This window comes from Spermophilus citellus (genome assembly GCF_964194105.1).
Source record: "Spermophilus citellus genome assembly, chromosome: 4".
NCBI classification, from domain to species: Eukaryota; Metazoa; Chordata; class Mammalia; order Rodentia; family Sciuridae; genus Spermophilus; species Spermophilus citellus.
In genome coordinates, this window is record NC_138185.1 from 205488655 (window position 1) to 205501536 (window position 12882).

General features: G+C 33.4%; 1 protein-coding gene across 2 annotated transcripts in view; it reads right to left on the bottom strand.

Moving 5' to 3' along the window:
- The window catches only part of GTF2A1 (general transcription factor IIA subunit 1), a 36627-nt gene that overhangs the window by 19851 nt on the left and 3894 nt on the right, over nucleotides 1–12882 (bottom strand). Inside the window, exons 2-4 of one of the 2 annotated variants that reach the window (XM_081290763.1) lie at nucleotides 11386–11487; nucleotides 11205–11302; nucleotides 936–1140 (exon numbers count right to left, since the gene is read on the bottom strand). In XM_081290763.1, the coding sequence (XP_081146889.1) occupies nucleotides 936–1122 (187 nt within the window). In that variant the 5' untranslated portion in view covers nucleotides 1123–1140; nucleotides 11205–11302; nucleotides 11386–11487. The remainder of the gene's footprint in view (nucleotides 1–935; nucleotides 1141–11204; nucleotides 11303–11385; nucleotides 11488–12882) is intronic. The other variant, XM_081290762.1, reaches the window with a different exon arrangement.

Sequence of the window (12882 nt, forward strand, 5' to 3'; positions counted from 1 at the left end):
AGGAACAGTCATCAAGTAAAACGAAAAGGATAAAAATTACGTAAAATAACCCAAATAGACCTATCTACTATATATTATTATCAATGTCACGTCTTATATACAGTCTCTCAGATGAAACAAAGAGGTAGCTAAATGGTTACTTAATTTACTTTTATTCTCCTCTCCAATAACAAGAAATTGAATTAGAACACTTAGGAAATTTTACAACTAAACAGATGATATCATTGAGAAAAAAAAATATTTTCTGTATGTAATGGATCATGCTTCTTAGACTTCCCAGGGCCCAGATTTTCCTCAACTGTGAAATGGAGCTAAGAACTATTTCACAAAAGCCCCATAAGGCATTACTAAAACAGTACTATGACTTGCATATTGCAAAGCACTACGAACTTAGTCTATAAATAATTGTTTCTTTGTTTTAAACCAAGTAATATAAAGTAAGCTGTTATAAACATAAATCACTATGAGACTGAATTTTCAGATTTCCTAAGTTATACAATCCCTCCTATGTTTAAGATATACGGATAAAAGCTAAACTCAAAGCTTAAACTTAAAGGAACAGGTTCCATACAAAATACAGATAAATATTTTACCACATAAAATAATTAACCTGTTAGTAAATAAACTTCTAGGAAATACACCACTGTCTAAGTTTCTCAAAAGAAAATAATAAACTTACCTGAACATGATTTTAGGCTTTCAAATATGGGATTATCATTACTATATACATTTTATACAAACATGTATAAACACAAACCCAATCAAAATAGGAGAAGAAAAACAAAGCAATAAAAAAAAAAACAATATAGTCTTATTTTCAATTTTTTTTTTTAATCTACCAGATGACTCTTAAAAAAGAAGATCCAAGAAACCTAGAGTTATTTTCTTTTAAATCACTGCTAAGCTGTAGAGTACAAAAACAAATTCAGTCTCACCTTGCTGTGATGCAGGAATAAGAACCTGCTGGGTCTGTGCTTGCTGAGGTACTGTCTGCTGAGGTTGAGTTTGCTGATGGTGGTGGTGGTGGTGGTGTTGCTGCTGCTGGGGTTGATGCTGCTGTTGAACTTGCAATAAAAGCTGTTGCTCTTCTGAATGAAATCCATCTACTGCCCTAGACTGCATTAGTTTATTCTCCCATAACTAAGGCAAAGAACATAAGATTTCTAAGTGAAGGTCATATAAAATAACTCTGATATATGGACAAAATACACTATTATTATCTGTTTATAAATCTCTTCCATTTTAGAAACTGATACAACCACAAAAAATGAAACCCATCTTTCTTAACCAAGAATAAAGAATAATGAAAACACATCTTAAAAGAATTAAACCTTAAAAAAAAAGAATTAAACCTTGTTTCTACCACTTTGAGTACTGAAGAGATTTTTCTTGATTTCTCTTTTTATCTTCAATCTTTTTACAGTAATTGGCAGATATTATTTAGCAAAGAGTTTCATATAAACAATTTTTTTAGTAAGTAAAGATTATCTTTTGCAGTATCCAAACCTTTACTAACCTATTTCTATATAACTTTTTCCTTTAATACAAAACTTCCTGACTCTCCAAAAATAGATACAGAACATAAATAGATAAATTCATCTCTTCTTAATCAGGCAAATAAGAAACACAGAGGCAATCCCCTGGTTAGAAAAGCACAATTTCCCATCTATCCAATCCTACATAAGGTAACAGTAATGGCTGATGGTCTTGGAGGTTTTTGGAATCCTCCACATTACCTGAAATTTCCCTATTCCTCCAATTATGTCAAAGATTGTTTTCTGCTTAGCATCTTCTCTTAGTAAGATGAGAGTCCCTAATCCAAACATTAAAAATCTTAAATGCTCCAAAATCTGAAATGTTTTGAGTACTGATATGATCCCACAGTTGAAAATTCCACACCATAAACTTTGTTTCATGCACAAAATTATTAAAAGTATTGTACAAAATTAACTTGAGGCTGTGTGTATAAGGTACATATGAAACACAAATGAACTTCGTTATGTATATGCATATATTCCAAAATCTGAAATACTTCTTCTAGTCACAAACATTAGTATTCATGTGATGGGGGGAGGGTCAGTGAAATGGACAAAAAAAGGGAGAAAAATAAAATATTTGCAACTTTTTCAACCTTCTGCCTAACACATTTTCTTTTTTACCACATTCAGTGTTAAATTTAAAGCCTCAATCCTGTTTCTTAAAAACACAAATGAAAGAATTCAGTCATTTTGTACCCAAGGATCTACAGAAACTGTTTTTCTCATTTAGGATCTGCTCTTGGAATATTCCAACTCATCTGAACTTTCTAGCAGTTCCTCCAAATTCCTGTCATACAGAAGTTTTCCATAATCTCCTGACTCTTTCCCACTCCAGACATTCTAGATCTTTGTCTACATGCTAATAACAATTCTAGCACATCTTACTGAAATTTCCCAATGCAACCTTCCCCCAGTAGCCCCAGTAATTAGTCTTACCTGAAACTGATTCTTACAAAGATGAAACAATATCTATTCATGGTTGTTTTAAGGATTAAGCAATATGTTCAAAAACAAAACAACTACAACAACAACAAAAAACACCAACAGAGTCTAAAGTCAGTGACCAATACATGTTAGTTGTTGTTACTATTTTTTTAGTGATGGTATTAATTGAGTAATAGAGCATTATACCAGAAATCCAGAAACGGTTAATCCTGGTTTGGCTACTAATATGATCGAATCATTTATCTCTCTTAGGCACTTTCCTCATCTAAAAATAAGAAAAACTGCATTAATTACTCCTCACTTCCAGCTCTTAAATCTAGGCCTATGCAAATCCCAAACTAAAACCAGTTTTTCCTGTGGTAACAAAGCAGTGCTTTCTGAAAGTCCAAACTGTGTCTGGTTCATCTCTGTAAAGTGGGTTCCTAGCACTGACAAACACACTCTCAAAATAGGTGCTTATACATCTAATAAAACACATTACAACTCTGTCACCCAAACCTATCTCCTTTCCTCTTCCAAAACAAAACAAAATCTAGATTATTGAGGCAAAAAAATCAAGTTTTTTTTAAAAGTACTATTAATGATTTTAGAAATTATCTTATAAAACCTAATTTTCTTAAAAACAATTTTTTTGGATGCCAATGATTGAACCTAGATCCTCATGCATACTAAACATGGGACTCCACACCACTGAATTATACCTTAATCACTTCAATTTTTCTAGAGTTAGCAGGGTACGGTGGCCTCAGTCTATAACCAAAGGAACTCAGGAGGCTAGGGAGACAAAGTGACTATTGTCTCAAAATAAAAAATAAATAGAGCTAGAGATAAGCTCAGTGATAAAGCACCTCTGGGTCTAGCTACTGCAATCTAGACCATACAATAAAGCTTCAGTGATGATGACAAATATTCATTACATATTATGTGCAGCTAAGTGGTGGGTATCACAATTCACCAAGGTTAACAAGTCAACAACCTAAGGAATTAGATTCTACCATAAGACTCCAACAATATTGTCAATTTCCCTTCTGAAGCAATGCCTCAATCTATCCACACTATTATGGCCCTGGTTCCTCCCATCAGAACTACTGAAAAGGGTACTGATGTAATAACAGAGTTCACTGGACTTCTTGAATCGAGTCATGCATTCTTTCAGGCATTGAAAAAACAGAGTAGACAAATCCAACAAAATTCTTGTTTTCAGAGCTTATATTCCAGTGGAAACTTGTCTTCAAACTAGCCTTTACTATATAGGTTCTCAAAATGTGGTCCTGGACTAACAGCATTAGTATCACCAGGAACTTGTTAAAATGCTAATTCTTAAGTTCCATCCTATACCTACTACACCAGCAACTCCTAGGTGAAGCCAACAATCTACTTTAACAAACTGTCCCAGTTATTCTGTTGCTTGTTTAAAATAATGATCACAACCCATTAGTGGCACGCGCACGCGCGCGCACAACACACGAACACACACACACACACACACACACACACACCAATTTAGAATTGTTTTTGTAATAAAATCAAAACTAAAAAGAAAATGCAGAGTAAAACGTTTTGCAGATTTTTGTTATACACACATTTATATTGGATCAAAAAATTTAAAACTATATTTAATCAAAATGTTAAATACTATTACTTTTAAAGGAGAGTCCTAGACAAAAAGTTTGAGAAAACATTGCTCTACACTGTCACCAACGTGAATGATCTAAACTTTATAAATATATCTTCTACTTAAAAATGGTGCCTATGACAAACTGTAACCTGTAGGTACATATTCTATAACCTGGAATACAGTAATCCCCTCTTAGGGGATATTCCAAGACTTCCAGTGGATGCCTGAAAGCATACTAAGCCTTATATAATGGGGTTTTCTCCTATATATACAAACCTATGATAAAATTCTAAGTTATGAATTACACATAATAAGAGATTTTAAAAAATCTTAATTGTACTGTATTCACCCTGATTCTTATAATGATGTGAGATGATATGATGCCTACCTGCTGAGAGGAATAACATTGGCATTGACACAACAGGTACCATATAATGGTTATCCAAACACAAATACTGTAAAAGTTGATCTGATACAACTGAGCCATTCCCTAAGTAATTAACGAGTGAACAGCGTATGGGTACACTGGACAAAGAGATGACTCGTCCTGGGCAATATGAAAATGGCTGGAGAAAGACTTTATCATGCTACTCAAAACAAGCAATTTAAAAGTTACTATTTACTTCTAGAATTTCCCATTTAATGCTGACCACATGTATGCAACCCTGAGATGGGTGCAGTGGTGCATATCCATAATAATCTCAGCGGCTCGTGAGGCTGAGACAGGAGGATCATGAGTTCAAACCCAGTCTCAGCAACTAAGCAAATCAGTGAGACCCTGTCTCAAAAGGGCTGGGGAGGTTGCTCAGTGGCTGAGTGCTCCTGAGTTCTATCTCCCGCAACAGGAAAAAAAAAAGAAACCCTGAAAAATGAAACTCTGGGTAAGTGGTCTCTACTGTACTGATTCCTGAGTTCCATACAGTCCTCAAAACTTGCATTTTAACTAGCACCCCAAATAATCCTCACAGTCTACAGATCAAGTTCCTTAGCATGACATGCATTACCATAAGCCAAATGCTACTGTAACTTGAACTTTATTTTCTAACAGTAGCAAAACACCTGCAGTTTCCAGAATAATACAGTATTCTTCGTATTCAGCTGTCTTCTCTCAAAATTCCCAAAACAAGACAAATGGCAAAGTCATATAGCTTCAAAAAAAAAAAAAAAAAAAAAAAAAGCAATCACTCACTATATATATTAGAGATGTCTCTATTTTTGTAATCACACTAAGTCTACCTTCTCTATTAAGTCATATTGACATCAACTACAGACTGCCATATCCTCATGATCTGGCATTTTGACTATGTATTTAGCAGTCATTTAGTATTTATTTTTTTTTCAAAGAAAAAACAGAGAAACAAACTACTGTTTTCTAGGAGGCTACTGACATTTTTGGCAGAGCTATTCTTTATTGTAAAGGACAGTCCACAGGAAATGTGAAGGAAATGCAACATAGTCCTGGCTCTTGCCTACTAAATGCCAGGTGTCTAATAGTCTAATGACACACAAACATGGTCCCACAAATTTCCAAAAGCTTTATAGTGACTGTTTGGGATAGTTCATTGAGAATCAGTACTTACCAAGTACCAAAATACTGTTTTGATATGAAAAAAATAAAAACAATGCCATGTAAATACAAGTATTAAGCCTAAACATCAAATAATGTGAAGTTTGAATGGATTGAATGTTTAGTTTCTCTTCAATTTCATTTTTATATAATTTTATTTAGCAAAACATCCTATTTGTTAACAGGTTATCAACTGTTAATGTTAACACTGTTTTTTCTCTCTTTTTTTTTTTTTTTGTACAGAGGATTGAACCCAGGGGCACTCTACCACTGAGCCACATTCCCAGCCCTATTTTGTATTTTATTTAGAGACAGGGTCTCACTAAGTTGCTTAGTGCCTTGCTGTTGCTGAGGCTGGCTCTGACTTGTTATCCTCCTGCCTCAGCCTCCCGAGCCACTTGAACTACAGGTGTGCACCACTGTGCCCAGCGTTAACACTGTTTTGACATTAGTAATCATACTATTGAAGACAACCAGGAATACCGAGTTATTTATCTATTTATTTTTACTAACAATATAGGAAAAACTGCCTCCATCTTGCATTTTTACAGTACTCCATTTCCCTCAACAAATAGCTATTATTTCTGGGAGCCCTACACTTCAGCAATCCTTGCCTAGGTCTCTAAAAATTGACATGCAGAAAATTAATTTTCTGTTCCTAAAATGATTTGAGATATACATTTGTATAAATGTTGACTAGACATTTTAGTAACTAAGATTTACTGAATTCTGTGTAATAAGTCTGACATGTACAGAATGGTTTTTTATAAAATCCTATAAAATAGACATTATCATCTCCTTTTTACAGAAGAAAAAACAGAAAAACGAGAAGTTAGGTAATTTGTCCAAGAGCACCAAATAATAGTAGACAGAACTAGTATATAATCCAGTCAGCCTGACTCTAGTATCATAGTCAGATCTGAACCCCATCTCTTTAAAACTTTTACAACCTAGGTACCTTGTCTGTCTCACTCTAATTCCAGCTCTAATCCAAACTCCTAACCTCTTAGCTACATTGCTGCACTCAAAGCAAGTAATAAATGACTCATAAAAGCAACTCTGACCACCCATCACCAAACCATGTTCTTACATAATTTTATTTAGCAAAACATCCTGTTTATTAACAGGATATCAACTGTTAAAACTATAAACTGTTAAATCACAGCCTTGGTACCTTCATTCTACTATACACATCCAGGAGATAAAAAGTTTCACATCTCTACCACTTTTAAATTCTTATCAAATCACAGTCCGAGTCTGCTTTCTTATCTTATAAAATACGATGAACCTACTTACTGCTTCCTCACAGTATGCTAGGCTAGAAATTCTGAAGAATTCTCCTATTTTTCACATTTTTATCTAGCTCCTAAAGACTAATTTTTCCTACCAAGAAATGTCAGGGACACACAGCTTTCCCGAAGAGCAAATGAAGTAGAAAGTAGATTATTATTCAATTTATGGTCCAAAATTCTATATACCCAGAGTAAATCAAGTATCTATATATAACTAGAATACATTTGGAGAAGTATTTCTCACCTGGAGGTGATTTTGCCCCCACTCCCCTAGAGAGATTTGGCAATGTCTAGTGACATTTTTGGTCACAACTGAAAGGTGCTACTGGCATCTAGTGGGCAGAAGACAATTATGCTGCTAACATCCTACAATGAAAAGGACAGCCCTGTAACAAATAGTCCAAAATGTCAACAGTGCCAAGGCCGAGAAACCTGAACTAGAAACAGGCAAACTTCTTTCCAACTGAAGAGACTCTTCCTGTTGTTTCATTAAAAACAGGCCATGTTTTACATGATACTTACTGTTTGGATTTGGGTAGGTCTCTGACAGTTTGGAAATCGAGATAATTTTATCATTCACTTTGAAGAGAATTTCTAAACTGTCATTACCATCTAGTCACTTACAAACCAAAACACATTTTCCATTCAAATATGAATTTACCAACAGAACTATTTTCAATACCTTCTCTATTTCTAATAATCCACACATTAAAAAAAGTAGGCCCATAGTGGTTCAACAAACAACCTTAAGAATTGGGCTAAATTTTTTTTTGTGTATATCATCACTTTTTCTGCATTAACTATGGGACCCTTAAATTACATGGATTCTCATTACACATACTAAATCATAATGTAATTCACCATGATTTCCTTTGTAGCTTTATGCAGCTTCTGATAAGAATTTGTGAAATGGCCAAAAAAACAAAAAGGACAGAAGGGACTAGAACTAAATTACAATGTCTTTATGAGTCATAAAATATAAAATTAATGTTAGTTTTACTAACAAGAACATCTAAACCTGAACAATCCGATATGGTAGTCACTGGCCACATGCAGTGATTTAAATTTAAATTAACCAATGTATGAAATATGATGTCAAGAGCTTTGTAATGTTGTGAACAACCAATAAAAAAATAAATAAATAAATAAATTTAAATTAACCAAAATAAATAAAAATTCTATTCTTCAGTTCCTTTAATTATATTTTAAGTCCATGATAGTCACCTGCAGCTAGTGACACCATATAAATAAATAAATAAATATAGAATCTTATATGCTGGGGATGCGGCTCAGGGGTAGAGCACTTGCCTAGCATGTGTGAGGCATTGGGTTAGATCCCCAGGATCACATAAAAATAAAGATATTGTGTCCACCTACAACTAAAATAAATAAATAAATATATAAAACATGTGTGTGTGTGTGTGTGTATTTCCCATCATTGTAGAAAGTTGTATTGGACAGTGCTGGCTGGCTGTTAAATCTAGCACACACTCTGTTTTTTCTAAGGAAATCCTAAAGAAATTTAGTGCAGAGAATTAAAATAACAAACTTAGTTTAGCCTAAGAGTTTTTATTTTATTTTTTATAGTTGGACACAATACTTTTATTTTTATGTAGTGATGAGGATCAAACTTGGCGCCTCACACATGCTAGGTGAGCGCTCTACCCCACTGAGCCACAACCCCAGCTCCAGTTTAGGCTAAGAGTTTTATTTTTAACTCCTATATAACCGAGCATATTAGAATATACCCCATTTAAAAACAAAAATATCAAACTACTTTGTTCAGTTATTTTCTGGAGCCCCATTTGTTTTTAATCAACTCAGCTAAATATTTACTGAATGCCAACTGCATATGCTAAGCACTGTGGTTGAAGCTGAGGATTCAAAGTCTAAATAAGTCCAAACTTTTGTCATTTAAAATTACCCAGTAAACTAAATATCACCACATGACCTATAGAATATCCACCCATGTTTAAAAAGCCAAATATAATAGAAGTGCAAGTAAAGATGTGATTTTTTTTTTTTTTTTTTTTTTTTTGGTACCAGTGACTGAATTCAGGGGCACTCATCCACTGAGCCACACTACCAACCAACTCTATTTTGTATTTTATTTAGAGACAGGGTCTCACTGAGTTGTTTAGCACCTCGCTTTTGCTGAGGCTGGCTTTGAACTTGTGATCCTCTTGCCTCAGCCTCTGGAGCCACTGGGATTACTGGCATGCACCACCACCCCTGGCAAGATATTTGATTTTAAAGAGAACTTTTCTTTTTAATTTCTTGCTTCTATCAGGAATGTAGGAAAATAATCAATTCTCCAGATTTTCAATGTAGAAACCAAGAATTGATAACAACCTGGACTGACCACTACACTCTTGACCTAGGATAAATTAGTCATTAGGAATGATTTTCTACAACTATAAATGTTATAACTTCCACATAAGGTGGCAAAACTACGATGACAACCATTATATGACTATAACATTAATTGTAAAAAAAAAAAAAAAAAAAAAACCATGCCAGCTACACTAAGAAATCAAAATAAGCTTGTTCTCTCATTATTCATATCCTTGAGATACTTTATGCTCTTTGAATAGTTTATACTGTTCTTCCAACTCATATCTCATAGTTGGCATTCTTACGTTTGCATTTTTTGATACTTACTCTTCACTATTCATAAATCTTGTATTTTTCTCAGGGTAAATATTTTCTCATTTCTATTCAAGCTTTTTTTCCCCCCTTCCTCACATGGGCAGATTCTTACTGAATACTCTATAGAGAAGTTGCTCAGACACTGAAACACACTAAGACATATTTCAACACTACAGTAAAGATATTTGTTTTATCTAATCAGTTGCTAACTTTCAGCCTCTACACCTCAGATGAATGAATAAATAAGAGCAAAACAAATCTTCCTATTTGCTTACTGTGATTATATATTTAGACATAGCTTTAAAAGAGCTCAATATTCAATTTATAAACCAGCAATATTAACACTTTTTGATCTCTGGACTCAGTATCTCTTTCAAAAATTAACAAGAACCTCAAAGACCATTGTTTGTGTTTTACTTATTAATTTATTTAGAAATAAAATCATCATGGGATGGCACTGTAGTTCAGAGGCAGAGTGCTTGCCCAACATATGTGAGGCACTCAGTTCCAGCCTCAGCACCACATAAAAATAAATGAATGAATAAATAATTTTTAAAAAGAAATAAAATACATTCACCACATGTTAACACAAATAATATTCTTTCTGAAAATAATCACATTTTCCACATAAAAACTGAGGGTGAGAAATGACTTAAAGAAAAATAGCTGTATTCTCAAATCTGCCTCTACATTTGCTTTGTTTTGGTTAAAGAAGAAAATATGGCCTAAAGTTAAATAGGTGGGATAGGAAAGGTATTTTGAAAAATGTTTTCTTAAAAGTTCAGCAATGTAAAATCTGAAACTGTATATCAATGAACTTTTGGAAAATAAAAGTTGAATGAATTATACAGATCTTTCAAATGTTGACACATTTCATTATAGAACATCACGCAATCAAATTTTCTAACATCAGCACAATACATGAATAAATTTCATCAGACTTGGAAGTATGTATAAATCATTTCTGCTGCATATGAACAACTGTCTCAAGGAAAAGCAAAGGAGCATTTTAGCTATGAGTTAGCTAGTCACTTTTCTCATAGAACACAAATTTTACTTGAAAAGAATGAAAGAAAGTCTATGATTTTTCAGACTTAGGTGTTTAGTTCACCTGAGAAGAAAACTCAGAAATCCATACACTATATAATTTGAGAACCCTATTCTAATCAAGAGGGCAAAAATATTCCACAATTTCACCAATCATCACAAAAAAACAAAATATTTCTGTTTAAATCCAATAAACAGAAAACCAGCTCCCAACATAAAACGTATTTTAAATATAACATTTGGACCACATAAAAAAATCTGATCAAAGAACCTAAAGTTCTTTTAATTAAATACTTCAATCCTACAAATTCAATTTTACAACCAAGTATATTAAGACCAAAAATGATTTTAAAAAGTTGCAGGCATTTCAAGTAATTGGACTATAAAATGTAGAATGTTAGCCACTCGATAACAATAGCTAGTGCTATTGGGTAGGCATTGTGATAAGTATTTTATGTAGCTAGTACATCTAATCCTCAAAACTGTTTAAGGTTAAATACTACCGATTCTTATCTTCGTGTAAGGAAACTGAAATAAAAGTAGCTTGCCTGAGTTCAGAGGAAGACTGGATAGTAGAGTTGGGATTTAAAACCACCACCCATTCACTAAACCATACTGCATCCTTAAGCAGAGTCAAATGTTCATCCTATGGAAACACATTCATTTGTGGTTGAAGAACATGTCCTTAGTGGGGGAAAGTATAAATATTAAAAAAAGAGACAAACTCACAGTTTTTAGTTCCATCAGGACTTGTTCATCCACTCCATCATCCAAAAAGATGTCTCTCACATCATTAATAACATCTTCAATCACAGATCTATATAATTTAGGCTTTAAAGGAAAAATAAGACTCTTGAAAAAGATTGTTTTCAACAGGTTAAAAGGTTCAGATTCAAAAAAATTAAAAAGTCATCTTGTCAACTATCTAAAACTTATTTTAGAATATGTTATGGCCATCCTACTTGATGACTGCACATTAAGAGAAGTATTAAGACATGTAATACAATTCATAAACAGAAGGCCCTTACACATACAAGATACATACATTTTCAGTTATAATTTCCTATTTTGTACAAAAAATACTTAACATGATATTTTAAAATGGCTTTATGGCTGCTTATATCTGGTTCCTTTTATTCCATTCCGTGTTTTATACCCTGTTATACCATATAACCTTGCCACTAAGTCTTGAGACTTTGGAGAATCTCATGTCCACTCATCTGGTAATAATGGACATTCAAGTTTAAAAATCGTCTCACTTCTATTTTTTGTGACCCAATTTGTAATGTCAAGCTATACCATTAAACTATTCATATAACCACAATTACAGATCTCAAGGTCCCAGAGGAACAGATACACTGATTCTTTTCTCATGATTTCTCTCTTCCTTCTCCTGCCTAGGTGACACTACAGAATAAAATCATGAACATCCCTGCATGTTCAATGTAATTATTACTATTATTATTGCTGGTATTATTTGGAGGGGGGGGAGTTGGGTGGAGGAGTTAGTTTCCAGAAGACTAACAGAAGAATGACTAAAATGAAAACAAATGTGAGAGCACTTTACAAGGTTTCTAAAAACCAAAAGGAGAGAGTTAGAACAATCAGCCTAAACCTCATCCTATGGGGGGTTTAAAAAAAAAAAAAAAAAGAAGTTTGCATTCCAAATGATAAACTAGATATGTCTCTTTATAACTCTTACACATTATCAAAATGTTAATGTTAACATTTTTTTCATTTAATCCTTTGTCATTATTTGTGTTTGATACCTTGCTTAAGGTTAAAGCTACTGGCTATCAATAAAACCAAGGGTTTGCTCTCATACACAAACTTCAAAAAGAAATCAAATGCTTTATCAGCATCTCTACCAGCAATACTGTTATCACAGGGAACCTTCTAAGAAAATATATCCTTCCTAACCAAAAATACTGGTTTGTCCTGTACAATGTATCTCAACCATTAAACCTATTAATTCCTTTTCTTTACAATCAGGACAATTCAAATATCCTTACTGTTTCACTCACTAATCTACTTTTTTTATTATGCCAACTCTGCCTCAATAAACTTAATCTGTAAAAAGAGAATCTCTCTAGTCCCCCCTAACTTTTAAACATTCTTCTTCTATATAAAGTATATCTAGCTACAGATTATCTTATCCATGGTAATTTAACTACTGAATTACAAATGTACAACTATAGAGTGCTTTCTACCAATGACTTCTCTGGA